The sequence below is a fragment of the Capra hircus genome, chromosome 7, assembly GCF_001704415.2.
Source record: "Capra hircus breed San Clemente chromosome 7, ASM170441v1, whole genome shotgun sequence".
NCBI classification, from domain to species: domain Eukaryota; kingdom Metazoa; phylum Chordata; class Mammalia; order Artiodactyla; family Bovidae; genus Capra; species Capra hircus.
The window spans coordinates 71,818,939-71,844,965 of NC_030814.1; the positions used below are offsets into that span (position 1 = coordinate 71,818,939).

Sequence of the window (26,027 nt, forward strand, 5' to 3'; positions counted from 1 at the left end):
GAACCGTCCTACGCTGTTGGCAGGAATGTAAATTGGTACAGCTGTTATGTACCAGGTGGTGCTAATGGTAAAGAACCTGCCTGCTAGTGCAGGAGATGAAAGAGATGTGGATTTAATCCTCAGGTCGGGAAGATTCCCTGGAGGAGGGCATGGCAACCCACACCAGTACTCTTGTCTGGAAAATCCCATGGACAGAGGAGCCTGGCGGGCTACAGTCCATGGGGTCACAAAGAGTTGGACACGACTGAGCAACTTAGTGCACAGCCACTGTGGAGAACAGGATGGAGGTTCCTTAACAAACTAAAAATAGAGCTGCCATATGACCCTGCAGCCCCACTTCTGGACATACATCTGGAGAAAAATATGATCAGAAAGGATACATGCACCTCAGTGTTCACTGAAGCACATTCTTACAATAACCAAGACATGGAAGCAACCTAAATGTCCACCAACAGACAGGTGGATAAAGAAGATGCGGGAAATATATACAATGGAATAAGACTCGGCCATTAAAAAGGAAATGATGCCATTTGCAGCAAAATGGATGGACCTAGGGAGAGTCATACTGAATGAAGTCAGTCAGACAGAGGAGAAACATTATAGACATCTCTTATATGTGGAATCTAAAAAGAAATGGTGCAAATGAACTTTCAAAACAGGAAGAGACTCACAGGCTTAGAAAACACACGGTTGCCTGGGGAAAGGGGTGGTTAGGAAGTGTGGGAAGGTTGTATCCAGTGCTATATTCAAAATGGATAACCAACAGGACCTAGTATATAGCACATGGAACTCTGCTCAGTGTTATGTGCCAGCCTGCAGAGGAGGGGGCTTTGGGAGAGAACACGTATGCATGTGTGCTAAGTTGAAGTCACTTCAGTCATGTCTACATCTGTCTGTTTATGGACTGTAGCCCGCCAGACTCCTCTGTCCATGGGATTTTTCAGGCAAGCATATTGGAGCAGGTTGCCATTTCCTCCTCCAGGGGATCTTCCTTATCCAGGGATCGAACCTGTGTCTCCAGTGACTTCTGCATTGCAGTGGATTCTCTACTGAGCCACCAGGGAAGCCTGGATCCATGTATATGTATGGTGGAGTCCCTTCACTATTGACCTGAAACTTCTACAACATTGTTAATCGGCTATACCCCAATACAAAATAAAAAGTTTGAAATTAAAAAAAAAAAAAAGAGCTGCTGGATCCTATGGCTACAGGCTACTTGTGCAGTGCCCTATGAGCTGCCCTCCATGGCCAACAAAGAGCTGTTTGGTTTGTGGGCAGAAGCTCCGCAGTGAGTGGACACCTTCCTATTTGGCAGGCTACCACTCTGATAGAAGAAAATCAAAGCAAATCAACTCAGGGGGCTGATTTGCATTTTTCCTACCAGTGGTGGAAAGACTGAACAATAGTAAAAAGACCCTATAGCTGGGTTTTTACTGACTCACAGGCAGGGGCCAATGGCCTGGCCATATGGTCAGGCAGAGGGCAATGGAAAGCTGGCCTGTTAACAGGATGACCATATGGGGTGCATAGGACATGTGACGCCCAGCAGAAGAGCACCTGCCAGATTTGGAAGATGATTTGAATGAACAAATAGGTTTCCTAGGGTGCTCATTTGAGGTGGCCACCTGGGTCCATGAAGTAGATGGACAGAGAGATGTCATCCTCAGAGTAAGTTTGATGGAGAAATGAACAATTGAAACTTCTTTTAAATTGAAGTATAGTTGATTTACAATGTTGTGTTAGTTTCAGGTATACAGAAAAGTCTTTCAATTGTATGTATCGTTATATATAACTATTCAATATCACAATAATCCGAGCCTATGCCCCAACCAGTAACGTTGAAGAAGCCGAAGTTGAAAGGGTCTATGAAGACCTACAATACCTTTTAGAACTAACACCCAAAAAAGATGTCCTTTTCATTATAGGGGACTGGAATGCAAAAGTAGGAAGTCAAGAAACACCTGGAGTAACAGGCAAATTTGGCCTTGGAGTACAGAATGAAGCAGGGCAAAGACTAATAGAGTTTTGCCAAGAGAACGCACTGGTCATAGCAAACACGCTCTTCCAACAACACAAGAGACTCTACACATGGACATCACCAGATGGTCAACACCAAAATCAGATTGATTATAGTCTTTGCAGCCAAAGATGGAGAAGCTCTATACAGTCAGCAAAAACAAGACCGGGAGCTGACTATGGCTCAGATCATGAGCTCCTTATTGCCAAATTCAGACTTAAACTGAAGAAAGTAGGGAAAACCACTAGACCATTCAGGTATGACCTAAATCAAATTCCTTATGATTATACAGTGGAAGTGAGAAATAGATTTAAGGGACTAGATCTGATAGATAGAGTGCCTGATGAACTATGGAATGAGGTTCGTGACATTGTACAGGAGACAGGGATCAAGACCATCCCCATGGAAAAGAAATGCAAAAAGGCAAAATGGCTGTCTGGGAAGGCCTTACAAATAGCTGTGAAAAGAAGAGAGGCAAAAAGCAAAGGAGAAAAGAAAAGATATAAGTATCTGAATGCAGAGTTCCAAAGAATAGCAAGGAGAGAGAAGAAAGCCTTCCTCAGTGATCAATGCAAAGAAATAGAGGAAAACAACAGAATGGGAAAGACTAAAGGTCTCTTCAAGAAAATTAGAGATACCAAGGGAACATTTCATGCAAAGATGGGTTCAATAAAGGACAGAAATGGTATGGACCTAACAGAAGCAGAAGATATTAAGAAGAGGTGGCAAGAATACACAGAAGAACTGTACAAAAAAATCTTCACAACCCAGATAATCACGATGGTGTGATCACTCACCTAGAGCCAGATATCCTGGAATGTGTAGTCAAGTGGGCCTTATAAAGCATCACTACAAACAAAGCTAGTGGAGGTGATGGAATTCCGTTGAGTTATTTCAGATCCTGAAAGATGATGCTGTGAAAGTGCTGCACTCAATATGCCAGCAAATTTGGAAAACTCAGCAGTGGCCACAGGACTGGGAAAGGTCAGTTTTCATTCTAATCCCTAAGAAAGGCAATGCCAAAGAATGCTCAAACTACCACACAATTGCCCTCATCACACATGCTAATAAAGTAATGCTCAAAATTCTCCAAGCCAGACTTCAGCAATACGTGAACCGTGAACTTCCAGATGTTCAAGCTGGTTTTAGAAAAGGCAGAGGAACCAGAGATCAAATTGCCAACATCCGCTGGATCATGGAAAAAGCAAGAAAGTTCCAGAAAAACATCTATTTCTGCTTTATTGACTATGTCAAAGCCTTTGACTGTGTGGATCACAATAAATTGTGGAAAATTCTGAAAGAGATGGGAATACCAGACCACCTGACCCACCTCTTGAGAAACCTATATGCAGGTCATGAAGCAACAGTTAGAACTGGACATGGAACAACAGACTGGTTCCAAATAGGAAAAGGAGTATGTCAAGGCTGTATATTGTCACCCTGCTTATTTAACTTCTATGCAGAGTACATCATGAGAAACGCTGGCCTGGAAGAAGCATTGCCAGGAGAAATATCAATAACCTCAGATATGCAAATGACACCACCCTTATGGCAGAAAGTGAAGAGGAACTAAAAAGCCTCTTGATGAAAGTGAAAGAGGAGAGTGAAAAAGTTGGCTTAAAGCTCAGCATTCAGGAAACTAAGATCATGGCATCTGGTCCCATCAGTTCATGGCAAATAGATGGGGAAACAGTGTCAGGCTTTATTTAGGGGGGGGGCTCCAAAATCACTGCAGATGGTGACTGCAGCCATGAAATTAAAAGACGCTTACTCCTTGGAAGGCAAAGTTATGACCATCCTAGATAGCATATTAAAAAGCAGAGAAATTGCTTTGCCAACAAAGGTCCGTCTAGTCAAGGCTATGGTTTTTCCAGTGGTCATGTATGGATGTGAGAGTTGGACTGTGAAGAAAAGTGAGTGCCAAAGAATTGATGCTTTTGAACTGTGGTGTTGGAGAAGACTCTTGAAAGTCCCTTGGGCTGCAAGGAGATCCAACCAGTCCATCTTTTGTCCTGGGTGTTCATTGTAAGTGAGTGAAGTTGTTCAGTTGTGTCTGACTCTTTGCGACCCCATGGGCTGTGGCCCACCAGGCTCCTCTGTCCGTGGGATTTTCCAGGCAAGAGTACTGGAGTGGGTTGCCATTTCCTTCTCCAGTGGATCTTCCCAACCCAGGGATTGAACCCTGGTCTCCCGCATTGCACGCAGACGCTTTAACCTCTGAGCTACCAGGGAAGTTGTAAGGACTGATGCTAAAGCTGAAATCCAATACTTTGGCCACCTCACGTGAAGAGTTGACTCACTGGAAAAGACCCTGATGCTGAGAGGTATTGGGGGCAGGAGGAGAAGGGGATGACAGAGGATGAGATGGCTGGATGGCATCACCGACTTGATGGACGTGAGTTTGAGTGAACTCCAGGAGTTGGTGATGGACAGGGAGGCCTGGCATCCTGCGATTCATGGAGTCACAAAGAGTCAGACACGACTGAGCGACTGAACTGAACTGATATAATTATATATCCTATATATATTATTTTTTAGATTATTTTCCATTAGAAGTTATTACAAAATATTGACTACAGTTCCCTGTGTGATACAGTAAGACCTTGTTGCTTGTCTATTTTATATAGCATGGTGCGCTTAGTCGCTCAGTCATGTCCAGCTCTTGCGACCCCATAGACTGTAGCCTGTTAGGCTCCTCTGTCCATGGGATTCTCCAAGCAAGAATACTGGAGTGGGTTGCCGTTTTCTTCTCCAATATAACATGGTGTGTATCTGTTAATTCCAAACTCCTTGTTGAATCCTATACCACCCCCTTTTCTCCTTTGATAACTGTAAAGTTTATTTTCTATGTCTGTGAGTCTGTTTCTATTTTGTAAATAGGCTCATTTGTATAATTTTAAAAAATGATTTTATTTACTTATTATGGGTCTTCGTTGCTGCGTGTGAGCTTTCTCTAGTTGCAGCAGGTGGGGTCTGCTCTGTTGTGATGCGCAGGCTCATTGTGGTGGCTTCTCTTGTTGTGGAGCACAGGCTCTAGGCAAGTGGGCTTCAGCTGTTGCAGCACACAGGCTCAGCAGTCGTGGTCCAGGGCCCCAGAGCGCGCAGGCTCAGCAGTCCTGGGCCAGGGCCCCAGAGCGCGCAGGCTCAGCAGTCGTGGGCCAGGGCCCCAGAGCGCGCAGGCTCAGCAGTCGTGGGCCAGGGCCCCAGAGCGCGCAGGCTCAGCAGTCCTGGGCCAGGGCCCCAGAGCGCGCAGGCTCAGCAGTCGTGGGCCAGGGCCCCAGAGCGCGCAGGCTCAGCAGTCCTGGTCCAGGGCCCCAGAGCGCGCAGGCTCAGCAGTCGTGGGCCAGGGCCCCAGAGCGCGCAGGCTCAGCAGTCCTGGGCCAGGGCCCCAGAGCGCGCAGGCTCAGCAGTCGTGGGCCAGGGCCCCAGAGCGCGCAGGCTCAGCAGTCGTGGGCCAGGGCTTAGTTGCTCAGTGGCATGTGGATCCTCCAAGACCAGGGACTGGATCTGTGTCCCCTGCACTGGCAGGCAGATTCCCACTTGCTGTCCCACCTGGGAAGTCCCATTTATATCGTTTGTTAAGATTCCACATGTAAGTGATACCATATGCTGTTTGTCTCTCTCTGACTGACTTTGCTTATGATGATAATCTCCAAGTCTATCCATGTTGCTGTTAAATGATGTTATTTCATTCTTTTTATGACCATCATATATCTTCTTTATCCATTCATCTGTCAATGAGCACTTAGGTTGCTTCCATATCTTGGCTATTGTAAATAGTGCTGTGGGTATATATGCAGAAATGGGCTTTCTGGATCATGTGGCAACTCTATTTTTAGTTTTTAAGGAACTTCCACACTGTTTTCCATAGTGGCTACACCAATTTACATTCCCACCAGTAGCGTAAGAAGGTTCCCTTTTCTCCAGCATTTATTATTTATAGACTTTCAGGGATGGCCATTCTGACTGGTGTGAGGTGACACCTGATTGTAGTTTTGACTTCCATTTCACCAATCACTAGCAATGTGGAACTGATTTGAAGGTCTAAAACATGGGGAAATAAAGGCATAAACGGCTGGTTTACACACCATTATGAGTGTGCACTTACACACAAGTGGGTGGGGCAAGGGAGAGTCCCCCATAGTTAGAATCCTCTGCTTTTGCGGGGATGGTATTTGGGAAAGAGGAGGCAGGAAAGATGGTGGTATAATTATTTTTCTTTTTCCCTCGCATCACTTCCACCTCTTCTGTCCTACCTGATGCAGTGGTCCAGAACCAGGGCTGCAACTGCAGGTGCTGAACGCAGGGATGACCCCTAAGAAACTGTAACTATGCCTTTAAATTTTTATGTCAGATTCTTAAGGGCCTGTTGGGGTGGGTTGTGCCCTCACCCAACTTGGCAAAACTGGGGCTGAGGGTGAATACCACTGTATTGCTTAGTGGTTGGGATAGCCCACCAGTTCTGCCCCCTTTCAACCCTACCCACAGGAGTGAGAGTGGCATTGGGGAGGGTAGGTGCTAGACTAGATTTGTATTGCTGCTGGCAGTCTGGACCAGCACAGTGGCCACCGCTAACAACCCTCTCCCCAAGTGGGAACATTAGGGTTTGAATGGAGAGGAGGAAGAGGAATGGTGTGTGTGTGTGTGTGTGTGTGTGTGTGTGTGTGTGTGTGTGTGTTTTGGTCTCTCAGGAGTGTCTGATTCTTTGTGACCCCATGGGTCCACCAGGCTCCTCTGGCCATAGAATTCTCCAGGCAAGAATACTGAGGTGGGGAACCATTCCCTTCTCCAGGGGATCTTCCTGACCCAGGTATTGAACCTGGACCTCCTGCACTGCAGGCAGGTTCTTTACCATCTGAGCCACCAGGAAAGCCCGTGCAGAATGGTAGCTGAACATAAAGTTTAATGATTTATGCAGTTTACATTGGTACCTCGAGAGTGGCTCAGAGTAAGATGTTATTGCCTCTTAGCTCAGTTACACCAGATGCCTGAAAGGACGATGACATGTTGCTGAGACCACTCCTGCTTTTACAGCCTGAAACAATTGAAAGGAAGTCGCAAACCTGAATGACATCCATCACTCTGGGAGACATTTCCATCACTGAACTAATTCTTACTGGCTGAGTGGGACTCTGGTCACAAACCAGAGGTTTTCCAGGATATGTCTGCTGCCTCACTGTGATAGTGTGCAACACTGGCATTGTTATAATACTTATATTCATAGTCACATGTATTGGGGAAATTCAGTTAAAGCCCCTTGAGGAAGTCAAATAAGTGGAAAATGACTGGTCTCAGGAAGAACTGGATTTACCTAATTATTAGCTAATTTCTAAGGTAAACAGTTCTGTACCACTTTATCATAAGATACAAAGGGGACAATGACAATTGAATTAGTACAAAAATATGAAAATGCTTGTAGGACAGATGAGTTGTTTGTTTATCCCTACTCTGACAGGGACACTTGACCCTGTATTCAGCTCAAGAAGCAACAGTGAGAACCAGACATGGAACAACTAACTGGTTCAAAATTGGGAAAGGAGTACAACAAGGCTGTATATTGTCACCCTGCTATGCAGAGTACATCATGCAAAATGCCAGGCTAGATGAATCACAAGCTGGAATCAAGATTGCTGGGAGAAATATCAACAACCTCAGATATGCAGATGAATACCACTCTAATGGCAGAAAATGAAGGGGAACTAAAGAACCTCTTGATGAGGGTGAAAGAAGTGGGTGAAAAAACTTTTTTAAACTCAACATTCAGAAAACTAAGATCATGGCATCAGATCCCATTGCTTCATGGCAAATAGAAGGAGGGGGGAATGGAAGCAGTGGCAGATCTTATTTTGTTGGGGTCCAAAGTTACTGCAGATGGTGACTGCAGCTGTGAAATTAAACTGTGCTTGCTTCCTTGGAAGGAAAGCTATGATAAACCTAGATGGCATATTAAGAAGCAAAGACATCACTTTGCCAACAAAGGTCCGTCTAGTCAAAGCTCTGGTTTTTCCAGTAGTCATGTATGGATGTGAGAGTTGGACTATAAAGAAGGCTGAGCACCGAAGAATTGATGCTTTCGAATTGTGGTGCTGAAGAAAACTCTTAAGAGTCCCTTGGACAGCAAGGAGACCAAACCAGTCAATCATCAGGGAAATCAACCCTGAATATTTGTTGGAAGGACTGATGCTGAAAGTGAAGCTCAATACTTTGGCCACCTGATGCAAAGAACAGACTTAGTGGAAAAGACCCTGATGCTGGGAAAGATTGAGGGCAAAAGGAGAAGAGGGCGTCAGATGATGAGATGGTTAGATAGCATGGCCAACTCAGGGAACACAAATTTGAGCAGACTCTGGGAGATAGCGGAGGACAGGGAAGCCTGGCATGCTGCAGTCCACAGGGTCGCAAATCACTGGACATGACTTAGTGACTGAACAACAACAAGAACCTCAACACTGGTCCCCTAACTGTTCGGCAATATGATCATTTTGCTGTCAGAGCCTTGGCCACAGGCAAAGGTTGTCCTGTGTCTTAAAGAATTTAACTGTCCCGAAAGAGGTCTGGATTTTGCCCTCAGGTCCTGGGAGATACCTTTGTTTTCCCTAAATTATGCTTTATTTTCTGGGAGTGTTGGGCTCAGTTCAGTTCAGTCGCTCAGTCATGTCTGACTCTTTGCTACCCCCACGGATTACAGCATGCCAGGCTTCTTGTCCATCACCAACTCCCAGAGCTTGCTCAAACTCATGGCCATAAAGTTGGTGATGCCACCCAACCATCTCATCCTCTGTCATCCCCTTCTCCCGCCTTTAATCTTTCCCAGCATCAGGGTCTTTTCAAATGAGTCAGTTCTTCACATCAGGTGGCCAAAGTATTGGAGTTTCAGCTTCAGCATGAGTCCTTCCAGTGAATATTCAGGATTGATTTCCTTTAGAGTTGACCGGTTGGATCTCCTTGCAGTCCAAGGGACTCTCAAGAGCCTTCTCCAACACCACAGTTCAAAAGCATCAGTTCTTCGGCACTCAGCTTTCTTTGTTTCCAACTCTCACTCCGTACATGACTGCTGGGAAAACCATAGCTTTGACTAGACGGACCTTTGTTGGCAAAGTAATGTCTCTGCTTTTAATATGCTGTGTAGGTTGGTCATAGCTTTTCTTCCAAGGAGCGCTGGGCTAGCCAGAGAAAAAGACCTGATTTAGGGTGGGTGCTGACCGCACCTCAGGGTGGGGACTACTCACACCGGAAAAACTGCACAGGTGATTTAGAATCACAGGGTGTCGGTTGATCTGCAGACCGAGATCAACCGATCAATGTCTTGCCTGAGTAACTCAGAACAGCCTCCCTAGTGCACAGTATACTGTGTATGTCCTGGCTACACAGAGAGGAGCCCCACATTTTTCACTTCTGTAGACTCATGAACTTCTTCACTTTGTCTATCTTAATCTGTGTCCCTTCTCTATAAGAAACTGTATAATACAGTGTATATAGGGAGTATAATAGCTTTGAGCAGGTTCTGTGAGTCCTTGAAAATTGCCACTCCCAACAGTGCTTTGGTGAAACCCCTGAATTTGCAGTTAGGGTCTGAAGTGATGGTGGTCTCATGTGAGTGTGATCCTTCTCATCTCTACCCTGTACCGTTTGTTAATCTTCTCACAAAGCTTAGTAAGAATCTGAATGATGAGCCTCTCCCTCTAACTGCCAAACAGGTAAGGACTTGCACTCTTAAGAAAGTAAACAAAACAAAATTATATAGGACTTCCCTGGTGGCACAGTGGATGGGAATCCATCTGCCAGGGCAGGGGACATGGGTTCAATCCCTGCTCAGGGAGGATTCCACATGCCACGGTGCAACTAAGACCCTGTGGCCCAGTTACTGAGTCCGCGCTTTAGAGTCCGGGAGGTGCGGCTGAAGCCTGTGCATCTAGAGCCTGTGCTCCAGGAGAGAAGCCGGCGCAGCCAGGAGCCTGCACACCGTGACGGCGGCCTCACTCAGCAACCGGAGGAAGGCCGTGCGCAGCGGCGAAGGTCCAGCACCGCCAAACAGTAAGTAAATTGAAAAAAAATCCCAATATATACTTTGATATGGTTATGTTCCATTATATTTTCTCTCACTTTTATATTCTAGAATCAGTAAAAAATTATAAGGCATGAGAAGAAACAAGAAAATATGCTTCATAATAAAGAGAAAATATAGTCAATGGAAGCCCCCTTCCCAAAAAGAAAACCCTAAGTTATTGGAATTAGCAGGCAAGGACATGCAACAACGATTATAAATATATAAACTAATTAATAGCAAAAGAATAATTGCGATAGAGAAGGGGTAATAATAAGTTGAATAGTGTCCCTCAAAAATTCATGTTCACCAGAACTTCGAATGTGACCTAATTTGGAAATAGGATCCTTACAGATATAGTTATAAAATGAGGTCAGTCTGGGACCCTCAGGAGGGAACCGACCCTGCTGACACCTGGAGTTTGGACTTCCCCAGAACTGTCAGAGAGCAAATTTCTATTGTTGTAGGCCACTCAGTTATAATACTGTGTTATGGAAGCCCATAACACATGGGTAATGAGATATTCTGGGATATGGGTAGAACACTTTTAAAAAAGGACTAAGTGGAAATTCTAGATCTGAAAAATACAATAGCTGAATTAAAAACTACAATGGACGGGCTAAACGCCAAATTAGATGTTACAGAAGAAAGAGTAAGCAAACTTGAAGCCAAGTAAATAGAACTTATCCACAATGAAGCAGAGAGAGTAAAACACACACACGCACATTAACAATGCTGTATTGTAAAGAATTAGCCTTCAATTAAAAAAATTAAAATTAACAGCATCAGTTCCCCTTGATATATTATGAAACTGGGAAACATACATGAAATTGAGTTCAGATTAAGAGAGGGGAGAGGGAAGAGAGGTGGAGAAAAATACTTGAAGAACTAAAGACTGAAAAACATTCCAGATGCTTAAAACACACCAAGCAAGGCAAACGCAAAGAAAACCACATCCACGGGCATCATAGCCAATGAAAGTGAGAGTGAAAGCTGTTCAGTTGTGATGAACTCTTTGTGACCTCATGGACGGTAGCCTGCCAGGCTCCTCTGTCTATGAGATTCTCCAGGCAAGAATACTGGAGTGAGTAGCCATTCTCTTTTCCAGAGGATCTTCCCAACCCAGGTCTCTGACATTGCAGGTGGATTCTTTACCGTCTGAGCTACCAGAGCCAATAACTGAAAAAAAGAAAAAAAATTAGAGGAAATAAATACATTACATACAGCGGGAAGTGATAAGAATTCCAGCTGACATGGAAAAGAAATACTAGTCAGAAGGCAAATCAATAACGTAATTAAAGTGCTGAAAGGCAGTCAACCTAGAATCTTATATGTAGTGTAAATATGCTACAGAAATGAAGACGAAATAAATACATTTTCAATGAAGAAAAGCTGGTAGAATGTGTTGTTAAAAGACCCGCACTGCAAGGAAGGCCAAAGGCAGCTCTCTTGGCTGAAGGAAGATGGTACCAATAAAACCCCGCTCTACAGGACAGAATGACGCATGCTGGAAATGGTAAAAGCGCAGGGAAATAGAAAAGATTATTTGTTCTTAATTTTTAAAAAGTCAGTTGACTGTTTAAAGCAAGATTGTAGCAATGTATTCTAGGAATTTTAATACATATAGAAATAAAATATATAATAACAGTAGTAAAAAGGATGGTAGAGAGTAAATGAAGCATAATGGTGTATGTTTCTTACCTTATATTTTAAATTGTATACTATTAATGCAGAGTAGACTGTCCTAATTTAAAGACATTTGTTATTACAGTTCTTAAAGTGAATACTTAAAAGACCACTTGAAAGAGGAAATGATAAGCCAATTGTAGATTTTAATATAATATATAATGCAAGGCTGACAAAGACTCAAATAATCCAGAACAAGTCAGAAAAGGAGGGAAAAGAGGAAAAGGACAGATGGGACAAATGTAAGATAAAAATCAAGATGATAGACCTTAAAACCAACTGTGTCAAAATAATTGTATTAAACACAATTCAAAGGCAGAGATTATCAGGCCGCAGGGGAAAACTCCCATCATATGCTGTTTGCAGGATAAACATGTTAAATACTAAGACACTGTTAGGTAAAAAGTAAAAAAGATGGGAAAAAACATGCAGTGAGAGCACTAGTCAAAAGGAACTGTGTGACATATTAATATCAAAGCAGTGTTAAAGAAAAGATTGTCAAAGATAAAGAGGGATATTTCAGAATGCGAAAACAATGAAGTCAACAAGAAGATAAGCAATCATGAAGGTATGCGCACCTAGAGTTTCACAACATATAAAGTAAAATGCGATAGACAATTTCACAATTAAATTCGGAGATTTTAACACTTATCTTCTACTAATTGATAGAACTAATAGACAAAAAAGATCAGTAAGGATATGAATTTTTTTTTATACAACACAGTCAACCAACTTAATCTGATGCTTTTAGAACACTACAGGTAACAACTGGAGGATGCATGTTATTTTTACATGCATATAAAACATTCACCAAGATAGATCATATACTGGAACATATAGGCTTTGATAAACTTGATTAATCAAATGATCAAAATCAGAAGAGTGTATTTTCCCACCATAGAATTAAATTACAAGCCAATAATAAAAAGACATCTAGAAAATTCCCAAGTATTGGACATTATGGAAAACACTTCAGTTTACCCACAGGCCTCAGGTCAAAGAAAAATTCTAAGAATATCTCTATGTGAATGAAAAACAAAACAAAAACAACACCTTAACATTTGTGGGATGGAGTGAAAGCAAGGTGCAGAAAAGAAGAAAGGAATAAAGTGAATTATGTACATTTCCCTGTTAAGAAACCCAGATAACAAAGGAGCAAAAGAAATCCAAAGGTGATTGTTTAAAAAAATTTAACAAAATTGATATACTCCCAGTAAAACTTATCAAGGGTGGTGGTGGGGAATCTACCTATATCAGGAATAAAAATGTGGACATACTACAGGTCTTAGAGGCCTTTTCCCAGCGACCCCACCCAGGATAACCAGGACTGTCAGCCTCTTCTTAGACGTAGTCTAGCCAGGCCGGGCCTCGTGGCCTATTCTCCTGCCCTTGCAGAGGGAGCAGTTAGCCTTCCTGATTCTGTCAGTCACTGTGTTGTGCAGCTCCTGACAACAGGCCTGGAGTGGCATTCTGGCTGTGGCCTCCAAGTTGGGGGCCTGTTGACTGCTATGCCACTGGCTTCCTGTGTACATAGAGACCCAGGCCCACCACGGTCTGCTGTCCCCTCCCCCCACGACAGCTTGGCCAAACCCTTTTCTTAGCACAGGCTTCCTCTATTGCTGTGTTCATAGGCAGATAGAGAAGGCTGACCCTGAGGGACCCAGAGCCACTGCTGTTTTCAGAAGGATGCTCTGCTGTTTTCAGAATAGAGGCCTGAGGACTTCCTGGAGGAAGTGACATGTAAGCCAAACTAGCAGGGTTAGGGAAGTGCGGCAAGGGCGGTGCATGTGGCCTGACAGGGCAGAAGGAAGGCAGAGCCAGCTTGAACTTTGTCCTCAGGGCTGAGGGAGTCTTAGAGGGACTTTCAGCAGGGACACGGCCTGGTTAGCTCAGTGACCATGGAATGCTACTCTCTGGGAAGAAGGGAGGGTGAGTGAACTGGGAGAGGCTGGGACAGGGAGCATAGAGAAGAGGCTGGGCAGGGTCCCGGGCCTGAGCCAGGCCTCGGCTCCACTACTGTCCCCACCCTCCCCCCCCAACCCCCACTATTACTCTCACCTGCAGGGAAGGAGGCGAGAGGGTCCCGGGGGAACGGCAGGAGCTGTCTCCTCGGGCATCCTGTCCGTAGCGTGAGAGAGCATGGTGAGCCCGGGGCTGAGGCCCTGAAAGCTGCCCTCTTCCAGATGTCCTGACTGGGGCAAGGTAGGAGGGTGGGGGTCCCCTTCTCCCCTCCCACTCACTCAGGACACAGATGCAGACTCTGCCCCTTGGAGCCCAGAGGACACTGGTGTCGGACAGAACCTGCACTGAAGTGTGGGCAGTGAGGGCTGAGGGGTGGCGAGGCCATACGGCTTCAGTGTGCAGGCTGAACTCGGCAGGACCTAGGGTCCTGGGGAAGAGGCTCTAAGACCAGTCACTGCTGAGAGGGCAGGAGCACTGGAGGCCTCTGCCCAGCCCTGTGCCCAGATGGGACTAGTACTAGCATTGCCTCAGAGGGGCCCAGAAGGGCATCCAAAGGTTTGGGGCAGGAGCCCCATCCTCCTCCACTTGCCCTGCTCCCTGGGAAGGATTGTTTCCTGTTCCTCTAGTTAGCGGCCCTGCGAGGCCTGAGGGCCATGTTGTTCCCTAGCTCAAAGCCTACCCTTCTAGGATGAAGTCCAAACTCCTTGACATGGTTACTCAAGTCTGCTTTTCAGCTTCTGTCTCATTTCCACAACCTCCAGTTGGAGCAGCCCTAACTCTGAGCTTCCCTGGTAGCTCAGCTGGTAAAGAACCCGCCTGCAATGCAGGAGACCCTGGTTCGATTCCTGGGTCAAGAAGATCCCCTGGAGACAGGACAGGCTACCCACGCCAATATTCTTGGGCTTCTGTAGTGGCTCAGATGGTAAAGAATCTGCCTGCAATGTGGGAGACCTGGGTTCAATCCCTGAGTGGGAATATCCCCTGGAGGAGGGCATGGCAGCCCACTCTAGTATTCTTACTTGGAGAATCCCCATGGACAGAGGAGCCTGGCGGCCTACAGTCCATGGGGTCCCAGAGTTGGACACGGCTGAGCACACAGTACAACTCTTTAAGAGCTCCCTCCCGCTGCTGGGAGCTCTTATCCTTCACAGTTCTCCCCGCCCAAGGCTGGGCCACCGGGGTCCCAGGTATCTTACTAGTTGGTTTGTGCCTACACTGTGTGGGTGCTGACTTTAGTGAAATAAAATGGGAAATTCATTCACGAGTCTTGTGACTCTTTTCTGCGGACAAAATTAATTGGGGATGGGGGTCTGGGGAACCTTTCAGTCTCTTCTGGGCCCCGCAAGCCTCTCCATTATCTTTGATCTCTCTATGCTGGCCACACTGACCTTCTTTCCATCTGCATACGTCCTTCCAGTCCCAGGGCCTCTGCACCTGCTATTAGTGTGTCTGGAATTCTCATACGTTCCTGCTATACATAGATAACACCTCCTTATCCCCGCCCCAGAAAAACCTTCTTTGACCTCTCTGATTAGGCCAAATGCTCCTTTAGGAAGTGTGCTTACATTGTGTCTTTTCCTATGTGGACCTGTCACACTGTATCTTTACTGTGTGATTATTATGTCAGTCTCCCTCCCCCTCATGGAAGAGCTTGGCAGAGGGAAGGACCCTGTCTGGTTCTGCCCAACCTTGTGTTCTCCAGCCCCCAGCACATTGCCTAGGGTCCTGCAAGTTCTCAGCAAATATTTCATGAGTGAACGGGTGGATGAAAGGGTGGATAGTCCCAGGCAGCAGTTCTTGGCTGAGCATGGCAGTGATTCCTCTAGAAGTGACTCCTAGAGAAACTCAAAGGTTTTGTCTAAATAACTGAGAGGACTGACTGCTGTATACCATGTGTTTACCCAGGGCTGTTTATAAAGAATCTAGTTCCTCCTTCTCCCTCCTCTCCATTTCCGGGCCATAGATTCAGCCCCATCCTAACAGTAATGCTCAACTCTGTAACAGCTGCTTTCATCTTCTGGGCTCCACCCTTAGACTGTCAGTCTCCGCAGAGGCGGAGCCGCCCCTAGAAGTCACTGCATCATCTCCTTCCGGAGGCTAGGCAGTCAAGTTAAAGAAGGGCTCTGGGTAAGGCAACCAAAGCCTGCCAGGAGCAGATTGAGGTGGTGCTGCTGAATAGCCTGCAGCAGTATCGTCAGGATCAGGGCGACGGATCCAAGTCAGAGGGATATCGACCTGTGAGGATGTGGGGCGGGCCAAATGGGAGGGGTGCGTCCAGTCCGCTCTCTCCTTCTCTCTGGTTGTATTTGTTTCTCTTACATTTTAGGATGAAACTTAAAAAAAAAAAAATTCTGCCTCCACCTCGATCCTATTGAAAGATCTTTTAGAAGTGAGAGATAAAGGTCCTATAAGAACGAAATCATTACAAGCATTTGGCGCCTATTTGAAGTACAACAGAAGGGAACCCCTTATATATGCCAACAGTTACTGTTTGATGATGTTAAAAGTCATAGTAACACGCTTACATGGAGAAGGCAATGGCACCCCACTCCAGTGCTCTTGCCTGGAAAATCCCAAGTACGGAGGAGCCTGGAAGGCTGAAGTCCATGGGGTCGCTGAGAGTCGAACTCGACTGAGCGACTTCACGTTCACTTTTCACTTTCATGCATTGGAGAAGGAAATGGCAACCCACTCCAGTGTTCTTGCCTGGGGAATCCTGGGGACGGGGGAGCCTGGTGGGCTGCCGTCTATGGGGTCGCACGGAGTCGGACACGACTGAAGTGACTTAGCAGCAAGGCAACCATGGGCTCTGTGGGAGGAAGAAGCCTGTGTCAGGTTACAAAATCAGCAGCTCCTACAAACTGCGCACGGCTCTGATCCTTCAATGCCCAGGTCTTCGATGACAACGGTTTCGCAGGGCTTCCCGAACTTACAGGAAGGAGGGCACTTCCCGAGCCACACAGCTGAGAAGTAGCGGTGAGAGAACTCAACTCTGATGGCTCCAGAACCCAGGACTCTAGCCAGCTGGTTCTCATAAATCGGTACCCTTCTGACGTTTTCGTAGCAACAACAGCTTCCCTGCAGATGAGAAGCCGGGAGACTATTCCCATTCGCCACAGTAGGAAGCTGAAGATGAGCGAGGAGCTACGGGGGCAGAGGGCAAGCCTGCAAGGATACTAACCCCCCAGCTCCGGAGCCGGAGAAGGCACTGGCACCCCAGTCCAGTACTCTTGCCTGGAAAATCCCATGGACGGAGGAGCCTGGTAGGCTGCAGTCCGTGGGGTCGCTAACAGTCGGACACGACTGAGTGACTTCCCTTTCACTTTCCAGTTTCACGCATTGGAGAAGGAAATGGCAACCCACTCCAGTACTCTTGCCTGGAGAATCCCAGGGACGGAGGAGCCTGATGGGCTGCCGTCTATGGGGTCGCACAGAGTCGGACACCATTGAAGCGATTTAGTAGCAGCAGCAGCTTGGGAGCCAGATCCGCGCCCCGCCCCCCGGCGCTTGCGCATTGCGGCCCCATTCCCTGCTTAACCCCGCCCCCATCGCCGGGGTTTTCAAATTTGAAACCTGCTCCTTTTCCCGCCCGAACATGTTGACCAGCGGCGGGAGAGGGCGGAGCCGCACGCAGCCAATAGTGCCTCCGAGGCCTTCCTGCTCCGCCCATAAGGTGACGTCAGCGAGCCACAAGCGGCGGAGAGCAAATGGGCGAGGGCGTCCGCCGGCCCCGCCTCCGCGGCGCCCACGTGCAGCGGCCAAGCCCGGGGCATCGGGTGGGCCACCCGCCCCCAGGGCACCATTCAGCGTGCGGGCCTCTAGTCACCAGTACTGGGCTGGAGACTGAGGCCCAGAAACGCCAAGTGATCGGCGCGGGGTCGCTGAGCGAAGCGGCAAGACGCGGCACCCCCACTCCAGCCCGGGCGTTCGCCCGAGGGCCAGGCCTGGTGGAAGCCCTACGGGAGTCCTAGGGGGCGGGCAGGTGGGCGGAGGGTGGGCTGCGGTTCAAGGGCGCGTTCCAGAAGGGCGGGGCCAAGAGCTAGGCTGTCCCGGGGCGGGGCGTCTTGGGGGCGGGCCGGGCGCCTGTGTTTGTTGCCCCGTGTCAGTTACATTGTAACAAAAGTGGTGTCGCCGCTGCTCCGGTCTGCACCACAGGTCCTCCCGCCTCCGGCTGTCGCCGACATGGAACCGGTGGCCAGCAACATCCAAGTCTTGCTGCAGGCGGCGGAGTTCCTGGAGCGCCGCGAGAGAGGTGAGGAAAAACCTTTGGTCGGACTCCAGGCGGCGACCTCGCTGACACTGGCCTGGGCTGGGCTTGACTCCAGACTTGAAGAATGCATGGCTTTAGGGCAGTAGTCTTGCGGCACCGCCGCGCTCAACTTAAGAGGGGTCCGCGGGCAGTGGGCTGGAGGGGTTGGGGAAATGGCTCTGTAGCCCAAAATCCCTTTCTGACGGTGCCGTGCATGGGGCGCCCGCTGGGACTAGCCTGACGCTGGCGGGGACTCTCTCTGGCAGAGGCCGAGCATGGCTATGCGTCCCTGTGCCCTCACCGGAGTCCAGGTCCAGTCCACAGGAGGAGGAAGCGGTCTCCCCAAGCTCCTGGCGCGCTGGACAGTGGGCGGTGAGGAGGGCCGGGGGCAGCGGGGAGTAGGGGGATGGGCGCCGTCCTTCATCGGGTCTCTCCACTGCCCGCTTCCTTCTTGTTGCTTGCATCTTCTGGGCCAAGTACCTTGCTCTGGAGGCATACAGACTCCTGCCGTTTCCCCATCCTCCGAACACACACTTCGTTCAAGGACTATTTCTCAAGCACCTCTGATGTGTTTGGAGCTGTGAATAATAGTTCTGGGTCCTGCTTCCACTCACACTCCTAAAAGAAACCACTTGCTTTCCTTCACAGGCATTCTCCTTTTCTCTCCTCTCAACCCTTTGCACACCCATTCCCCCTCAATTTGAATGCCTCTCCCCTCACTACTCATTTTGGGTAACTTGTGTGGCTGGGCTTAACTCAAATGTCACTTGTGTTCAGGAAGCCCTTCCTGATTGTGGCTAGGGGACTCTGTTTGGACCCCACATCACCTGGGCAGACCTCCCTCAGCATTTGACCTCCTTACTGCCTCTGCCTCTGCCTCGGACTCAGCTGAGGCCAGCGCAAGGTCCCCACAGTGGGCTAGTTTGGGGCACACATCTGTAGTGAATTTTGAGCCCCTGGGGACTCTGAGACTGAGGGTGTGGACACTAACTGACACCCCCTCACCCCATCCTCTCTGGCATTGGCAGATCTGTGCACAACGAGCTGGAGAAGCGCAGGTGAGTCCCCATCCTGCCCTGAGAGCACCAGTCCCCAGGAACAGCCTCCCTCTGGCCTTCCCTCCCCTGCCATCCCTCATCGGCCAGCGAGCCTGGGCTGGCACTGCCCTCTAGACCCCTCCCTCTGCAGGAGGGCCCAGCTGAAGCGATGCCTGGAGCAGCTGAAGCAGCAGATGCCCCTGGGGGCTGACTGTGTCCGATACACCACACTGAGCCTTCTGCGCAGGGCTAGAATGCACATCCAGGTAAGACACTACCCTGGGGCCCAGGGCCAGCTTGCCAGGATGCTGGGAGAAGCGTAATAGGGAGAGACTGGGAGGAACTAGGAGCGAAGTCTCATGTAACAGACCAACTGTGTGACGTTGGGCTCTGTGCTTTTAGTTTCCAAGTTTAAGTAGGAAGAAAAGCAGGAAGTAACCCAAGAGGATTGTTCTGAGGCTTTAAGCAAGTTTTCCCAATAAATGTTCACTTGTTATTACAATTATTACTTGAATCCCAACTGTGAAACCTGGAGCAAGTTAGGTAGCCTCTCTGGACTTCATTTCCTCCTCTGTATGGGGGACATTCTGTGATGGGTCACTATAAGGATCCCTCAGTCTGGAGAGGGCTGTTTCTCACTCCTCCTCTCCTGCATCCTCAAGGCCTCCTGTTCTGAGGGGCCTGTCCTGCTTTGGGAGGCAGGTCCAGAGGCCAGAAGGGGGAAAAGGGCTGAGAGGACGCCGGTGACCTTTCCTTCCCGGGCTCAGCTCAGCGCCCCCTGGTGGATGGGAGTGGGATGGGCTGACTCAAGACGAGGCATCACCACGGAGTGGGGGCGCTTAGAAGCGACTTGGAAACAGTGGGGGCCTTTTCCTGCCCTCCTGGCTCTTTTGACAGAGGAAGAAATGGAAGCACAGCGGGCTGATGAGAGGCAGATTCAGAACTGAGGCCTGTGTCTCTTGACTTGGATTCCTTTACAACAAGTGCGCATGTGCTCTGCCCGGCCCTGCTGTGGGCACAGGCAGCTGTGGCAGAGAAGGCTGGAGGTGCCACGCAGCAAATAAAATGGTGTGGAAACTGTTAGCACTGTCCTCACGGTGCCTTATGGTTGAATAACACCCTGGTTGGAAAGTGGGGTCCAGTGTCTCACGTGGAGTTTGGCTGACCTGGTTCTCAGAGGGATGTGTGTCTTGGGTGCTGGCTCTCCCATGGGCGGGACCTAGGGATTGCTCCTTCTGGACTCCCTGCTTCCTGTTTTGCCTCCACCTGGCTGTCCTCCTCACCTTGCCCTGGAATGTTCTTTGCTGCTCATAGATCTGTCCAGGTCTGTCCCCTGCTGAAAACCTTCCATGGTTTCTGACAGGACACTTTCAGTATTTTACATCCTGTGAATCTCAAGGCCCTTCACAACACAGGCCTCACTTCTAGTCTCATCTTGTGCCATGTCCCACTAAAAAGCTGAACTCTCTATACTCTTCCCATTTTCACTCTGCCTGGATGTTTCCTCCTCCATCTTCACCTGGGTAGCGCTTATTCATCCATCTATACCCAGTTCAAATACCTCCTCACCCAATTCTCCCCTTCTTGTTGATTGAATGCATGCTTTTGCCCACTGAGGGCCTGATGGGAGAACCCTTGGTCCTCCAGTCCCTGGATCTCAGGGCTGGCAGAGCTCGCATGGAGGCGGCAGGAGAGGACTAATACTGAAGCCTTAGGGTTCCTGGCAGGATCTTGAGGAGTTACAAACTGGTAGCCTTTGTTTAATCTCTTGTCATTTAGTTGCTCAGTCGTGTCAGACTCTTTACAACCTCATGGACTGTAGCCTGCCAGGCTCCTCTGCCCATGGGATTTCCCAGGCAAGAATACTGGGTGGGTAGCCATTTCCTTCTCCAAGGGATCATCCCTGCTTAAGAATCGAATCCACGTCTTCTGCATTGACAGGTGGATTTGTAGCTTTCTAAAAATAGTGGATGCAGGTTCTATCTCTGGTCAGGGAATGAATATCCCACATGCTGTGTGGCGTGGCCAAAACAAAAACAAGCCCTAGGAGATCTGGCAACACTGGGCTTGTTCCCACGTGGCAATAATTGGCCTGGGACACTTCCTCCAAGCCTTAGTATGCACTTGCTGGTGTGCCTCAGTCCCTCTCCCATCTCCATCGCCTGAAACCAGCACACTCCACTCCTTCACATCACTTGACAGCCCTGAGGGCCTTTGAGATTGTGCAGCCCTCCCTCCCAACCATCCAGACTGAACTCCCAGGCCACTTACGTGAGATAGGAGGGCAGCAGGCCCTGGCTTCCTGCAGGATGTGGGAGCAACCCTCTGGCACCCACATCTAGTGAGCCTGTCACATGACCGGTCTGCCGTTGAGTGGTGCCTGAGCCCAGCCCCTGCTCCCCTGGATTTGCAGAAGCTAGAGGAGCAGGAGCAGCGGGCCCGGCAGCTCAAGGAGAAGCTGCGCAGCAAGCAGCGGAGCCTGCGGCAGCAGCTGGAGCAACTCCGGGGGCTGGGCACGGTGGGCGAGCGGGAGCGCCTGCGGGCAGACAGCTTGGACTCCTCGGGCCTCTCCTCCGAGCGCTCCGACTCAGACCAAGGTAAGTGCCCTGGAGTGGAGGGGTCGGGTGGGATGAGCGGGCCAGGCCTCCTGACCGGCCCTCTCCCTGTGCAGAGGAGCTGGAGGTGGACGTGGAGAGCCTGGTGTTTGGAGGTGAGGCTGAGCTGCTGCGGGGCTTCAGCGCAGGCCAGGAGCACAGCTACTCACACAGCGGCGGTGCCTGGTTGTGACCCTCACTGCCCAGAGCGGCCTCTGCCCTCAGCCCACTCTTTGCGCCGTCAGGCCAGAGCCCTCACCGGGCCTCCAGGGCTGCTTGGAGTCACTGTTGGAATGGACTCAAAGGACCCTGTGTGGGAACAGGTGCTCCTCGTACCCTGCTGCTGGCGGCTGGCAGTCCCACCTGGGAGAGGGGTGCTGGGCCCCCCGAGCCCTGCAGGGCAGGTAGCTTAGGCCCAGGCCACCCTCCCAGGCATTTTTTTTATAGCACTTGGCCCAGCTGTCCATGGCAGCAGGAAGCCTCTTGGGCCCTCATGTTCCTTCCTAAACAAGGGCCCCTGGCCTTTGCCCCATGCATACTGTATTTTCATTAAAAGCCTCTTTCTTAACTTCCTGTGCATGGTCTTGCCTGATGAAAATGTGGGAACTTCCAGCCACAAACTGGAAAAGAAGAAATGAGATTCACAGCCACCACAAACCCTACTGACCGCACTGGGCAGTGCCCCTTTACTCCCCACAGTTTGGAGGCCATCTGTCCACACTTCAAGAGTGGGACCAAGGCCGAGTGATGTGACCAGCCTGAGGGCCAAAGCCAGAAAACAAGTGGGGTCAAGATTCAAGCTTTCTGACTCCAGAGCTGTGTCCGATTGAATTCATCAAGTATTTATTGAGTGCCTGTTACACGCAAGATTTTGTTTCAGATACTTGGGACACATCAGAGGATAAAACAACGGTCCCTGCCCTCATGGAGCTTACAGTCTAGCATTTACGACCACTTCACCTGGATGCAGTGACCCTGGGCAAGTCACTGGGCCTCTGTCCTCAGCCACCCGATGCAGGAGGCGGCGGCCCGGCTCAGACATGGGTAACTGGCTGGCTGTGCTGGAGATGCCAAACAGGGCACCTACCCTCAGCCCACCACCCAGACAGTCGAGAGGGCTAGAAGCTGGCTTTTAATTATAAAGTACAGGAGGGGGCACAGGGACTGGAGCTGGTAGTCTGCTAGACTGCTGCCTCGGGGCCTGGGCTGGCTACACGAACTGCTGCTGCTGCTGCTGCTGCTTGGTGGCTGCCTTGCTGGCCAGGTCCTTGGCCTTCTCTGTAGCTGCCAGTGCCGTCTCCTTGGCCTTCTCCTTGGCTTCCTTGGCTGTTTCAACAAGGGTTTTGGGAGGGGCCTCACCTGGAGCAAAGGGTGGGGGGCTGGTTTTAGAGAATGCCAAGAAAACCGACCTAAATTACTTCTCAGGACGTTTATCTCCTGGGGGCCAGGCTCTGAAGGAAATACTCAGGGTACAGATGAGTTGAAGGTGGGCTAAGAGTAGGCTCTGGCCCAATCATGGCAGTTAGGACTTGACACAGAGGCTGTCTGTGTCCCGAGCCCTCACCTTGCAGCTTGGCCAAGATGTATTCAAAACCCTTCATAGTCTTGGTCACGTTGCTTTTGAACCGCGCGAGACCAAATTCCTGGCAAAAAGTGACAAAGGGAAGGATTCAGAGCTGCCCACGGAACCCCAGCCGACTCGACGATAAATGGCTTTGGCCCCAGCATCCCAATGCTGCTCACCTGGACAGCTCTGGAGACGCCAAATAAGCTAGAGGAGACCCAGGCTTCCCGGCGGATTTCGGTCCAGCCGCTGTTATCAGAGTTCACACGGTAAACACATCGTTCCTCCACCACCTGTGCAGGCAGGCAAGTCAACCACAATTGCGTGGGAGTCCTTCACTTGGCTAAGTTACACATCAATTTGATCCCCTGACTCTTTTCATGAGGGAAAGCATTCTTCCCCTTACCTTACTGCAGTCTCAAATGGCACTTCAGGAAGACAGTAGGAAGATGAAAAAAAAGTCATTTTGTTCTCAAAACCTTTCCTCTGACCCTTCACACTAAACAGCACATAAACTCTTGAAATGTCTGTGGTGGTTTCAGCCTGCCCGCCAACCATCTTGGGTTTCCCTCATGGCTCAGATGGTGAAGAATCTGCCTCCAATGCAGGAGACCTGGGTTTGATCCCTGGGTCAGGAAGATCCTCTGGAGAAGGAAATGGCAACCCACTCCAGTATTCTTGCCTGGAGAATTTCAGGGCCAGTGGAGCATGGTGGGCTACAGTCTATCAGGTTGCAAAGAGAAACAGTTCAATTGAGTTCAGTCGTGTCTGACTCTTTGTGACCCCATGGACTGCAGTACACCAGGCTTCCCTATCCATCACCACTGAGCAACTAACACTATGACCCTCTTTGGCCCTTAAGCTGCCAGCAATCCAAAAACAGAAAAGGAAATCTGGCAATTCTCCTTATCAGAGAGGAGAAAGTGGACCTGCACGTCCAAGAGAAACACTTAAAAAGACACCTGTCACAGCTGAATTGAAAGGGAGGTCTCAGAGGTCTTCTCTTAGTAATTTACAAACCATAGAGACAGGGCCCTCAGATGACTCTGGGGCAAAGCATTAAGGTGACTCATTCTGTGACTTTGCAGCACACTTCCCCTCCCTGAACTTCACTATTCTCTTTGCACAATAGAGTAAGACCCACTTCCCTGTGTTATTGTGACGATTAACTGAGAGAATAAAAGTGTCCTGAAAGCTTTCAAGGTACTCATTGATGAAATGTTCCTTAAACTATTAATAAATCATGGATTTTCAAGTCTTTTTTTTTTTTAAAGCAAGAAATCGAAGGTATGTGGAACTTCCCTCTCCTTGCCCTAAAATCTCAGGCAGAAATCCATTACATTAGATAGTCAAAGGGGCAGGCCCAGTCCTCTCCCCTCTGAGGTACATCCAAGGTACCCTGGAGGCTTGATGTTTGAAAACCACTGTCTCCTTCCCTCAGCATCATGCCTGTGGCCCAACCCATACTCGTGCCAGGCACACTGTGAGTGCCCTGCATTTAGCACTTACAAGTGGAACACAGGTATTCCTCCTCCACTGTATGAACGAGTTAGAAGACAGGCCTAGAGAAGGTAACCGCCTGGAAAGACCATCCAAGTTTGTACTCTAGAGCTATCACTCTTCAGATCTGCTTGATCTGAAGCTCCTAGCCCCCCACAGAAGCTCTCTCATGGTTCCCTAGCCACATGTATCCAGAGCGCTCTAGTTCCGGGGGGGACATGAGAGGGGTCTCACCATCAGCCGGGCGTGGTTGATGTTCCAGGTGAAGGTGGTCATGGTCTGGTTTTGTGGGTCCACAATAGAATCCTCCAGGATGTACACTGAGTGAGCAACATTGGCAGGAAACAGTCGCTCAGCCCAGCGGGGCATCCTGTTCGTCTTGGTCAGGAGTCGGCGGGACAGGAGCTTCTGGTCAGAGGTCACCTCTCGGTGCACTATGTCTTCCGTCAAGACATGCTTGCTGCAGGTGTCAGGGTGAAGGTGACCCTCAGGAGCCTGACCCTGGGAGACGGCCTGCTGAGGTTCCCATCTGGAGCCTCCACGCTCAGAATGGCCAGGCCTTTTCCCAAACTTTCAGAGTAAGCTGTGGTTGTGGCTCAGACCTGAACTGGAGCCTTTGAGCCTCTCCCAGGGCAAATTCCAACTCCCGCCCCCTCGCTGACCTGGATTCCTGGGCATTCCAGCAGGGGTGGACCTCCTGATTTACTGCACCACTGGAGAGCAGTCAAGGGCAGAGAAGCAGGCAAGCGCCCAGACTTCCAACCCCAAGATCCCTCCCCAATTCCTGTGCTGCTTCCTCTTCCTGTCTCACCACACTGAGATGAGAGAACCTTAAGACTAGGGCTTCAAGTAATCCACTGCCCAGGCCCAGCCTCCTTCCAGTACCTTGTAGGCCTAGCCTGGCCGCTTACCCAATAGGGTTCTTCTGCCCTAAACATGGCCAGGCTCTGGAGATCCCCCGACTCGAAGTCGAGTCTTTCCCGGCCCCCAGACTCCGATCTCCAAAGAGCGAGGTAGGAGGGTTGCTCTTCCCAGGGCCACGTACCTATAGGGATTCGGGTACCGCTGCCAGAAGGCAGCGAACACTTGGTCCCAGGAACTCCGGAGCACGCTTTGGCCCAGGAAATACTTCACCATCGTCCCGGCCGGGGCGAGCTCAGCGCCCGAGCAGCATCAGGGGTGCGGAGCCCGAGGGGCACGCGGAGGCCGGGCTGGAGCTCGACGCTCAGCCGCCAGGCTAGCAGCAGGTCAGTCGCTACAGCGCCGCACCCAACCAGCCACCGCCGCCGCCGCCGCCGCCATGAGGAATTATCGGGCCGCGCGCCACTTCCGGCTCGGCAGTGAAGTACCCACCTCTTCCGGTGCCTGCCCACG

General features: G+C 49.6%; 2 protein-coding genes across 4 annotated transcripts; one reads left to right on the forward strand and one right to left on the reverse strand.

The window, feature by feature from the left end:
- MXD3 (MAX dimerization protein 3) lies at positions 17,222-22,157 on the forward strand. Of its 3 annotated transcripts, XM_018050624.1 has the most exons (7): positions 17,222-17,691; positions 17,865-17,961; positions 18,225-18,330; positions 18,987-19,016; positions 19,147-19,261; positions 21,409-21,592; positions 21,667-22,157. In XM_018050624.1, the coding sequence occupies exons 2-7, from the start codon at positions 17,892-17,894 to the stop codon at positions 21,780-21,782; spliced, it is 621 nt and encodes a 206-aa protein (XP_017906113.1). In that variant the 5' UTR covers positions 17,222-17,691; positions 17,865-17,891; the 3' UTR covers positions 21,783-22,157. The 3 variants fall into 3 exon arrangements, with proteins under 3 accessions (XP_017906113.1, XP_013820853.1, XP_005682811.1); XM_005682754.3 differs by lacking the exon at positions 17,222-17,691 and having other exon boundaries at positions 17,741-17,961; XM_013965399.2 differs by lacking the exon at positions 17,222-17,691 and having other exon boundaries at positions 17,731-17,961; positions 18,987-19,261.
- PRELID1 (PRELI domain containing 1) lies at positions 22,411-26,007 on the reverse strand. The gene is made up of 5 exons (XM_005682752.3): positions 25,699-26,007; positions 24,888-25,113; positions 23,333-23,446; positions 23,154-23,232; positions 22,411-22,948 (listed from the first exon to the last, which is right to left on the reverse strand). Exons 1-5 carry the CDS (start codon positions 25,788-25,790, stop codon positions 22,800-22,802), a joined length of 660 nt encoding a protein of 219 aa, XP_005682809.1. The 5' UTR covers positions 25,791-26,007; the 3' UTR covers positions 22,411-22,799.

Bases quoted from the DNA above. Each gene is read 5' to 3' on its own strand.
- PRELID1 (XM_005682752.3), bottom strand. From the start codon at position 25,790: ATGGTGAAGTATTTCCTGGGCCAAAGCGTGCTCCGGAGTTCCTGGGAC. The intron at 23,233-23,332 runs GTGAGCAGCATT...ACTTTTTGCCAG, and splicing joins GCGTCTCCAGAGCTGTCCAG to GAATTTGGTCTCGCGCGGTT. The intron at 22,949-23,153 runs GTGAGGGCTCGG...CCTTTGCTCCAG, and splicing joins CATCTTGGCCAAGCTGCAAG to GTGAGGCCCCTCCCAAAACC.
- MXD3 (XM_013965399.2), top strand. From the start codon at position 18,234: ATGGCTATGCGTCCCTGTGCCCTCACCGGAGTCCAGGTCCAGTCCACA. The intron at 18,331-18,986 runs GTGAGGAGGGCC...TGGCATTGGCAG, and splicing joins GGCGCGCTGGACAGTGGGCG to ATCTGTGCACAACGAGCTGG. The intron at 21,593-21,666 runs GTAAGTGCCCTG...CTCCCTGTGCAG, and splicing joins GCGCTCCGACTCAGACCAAG to AGGAGCTGGAGGTGGACGTG.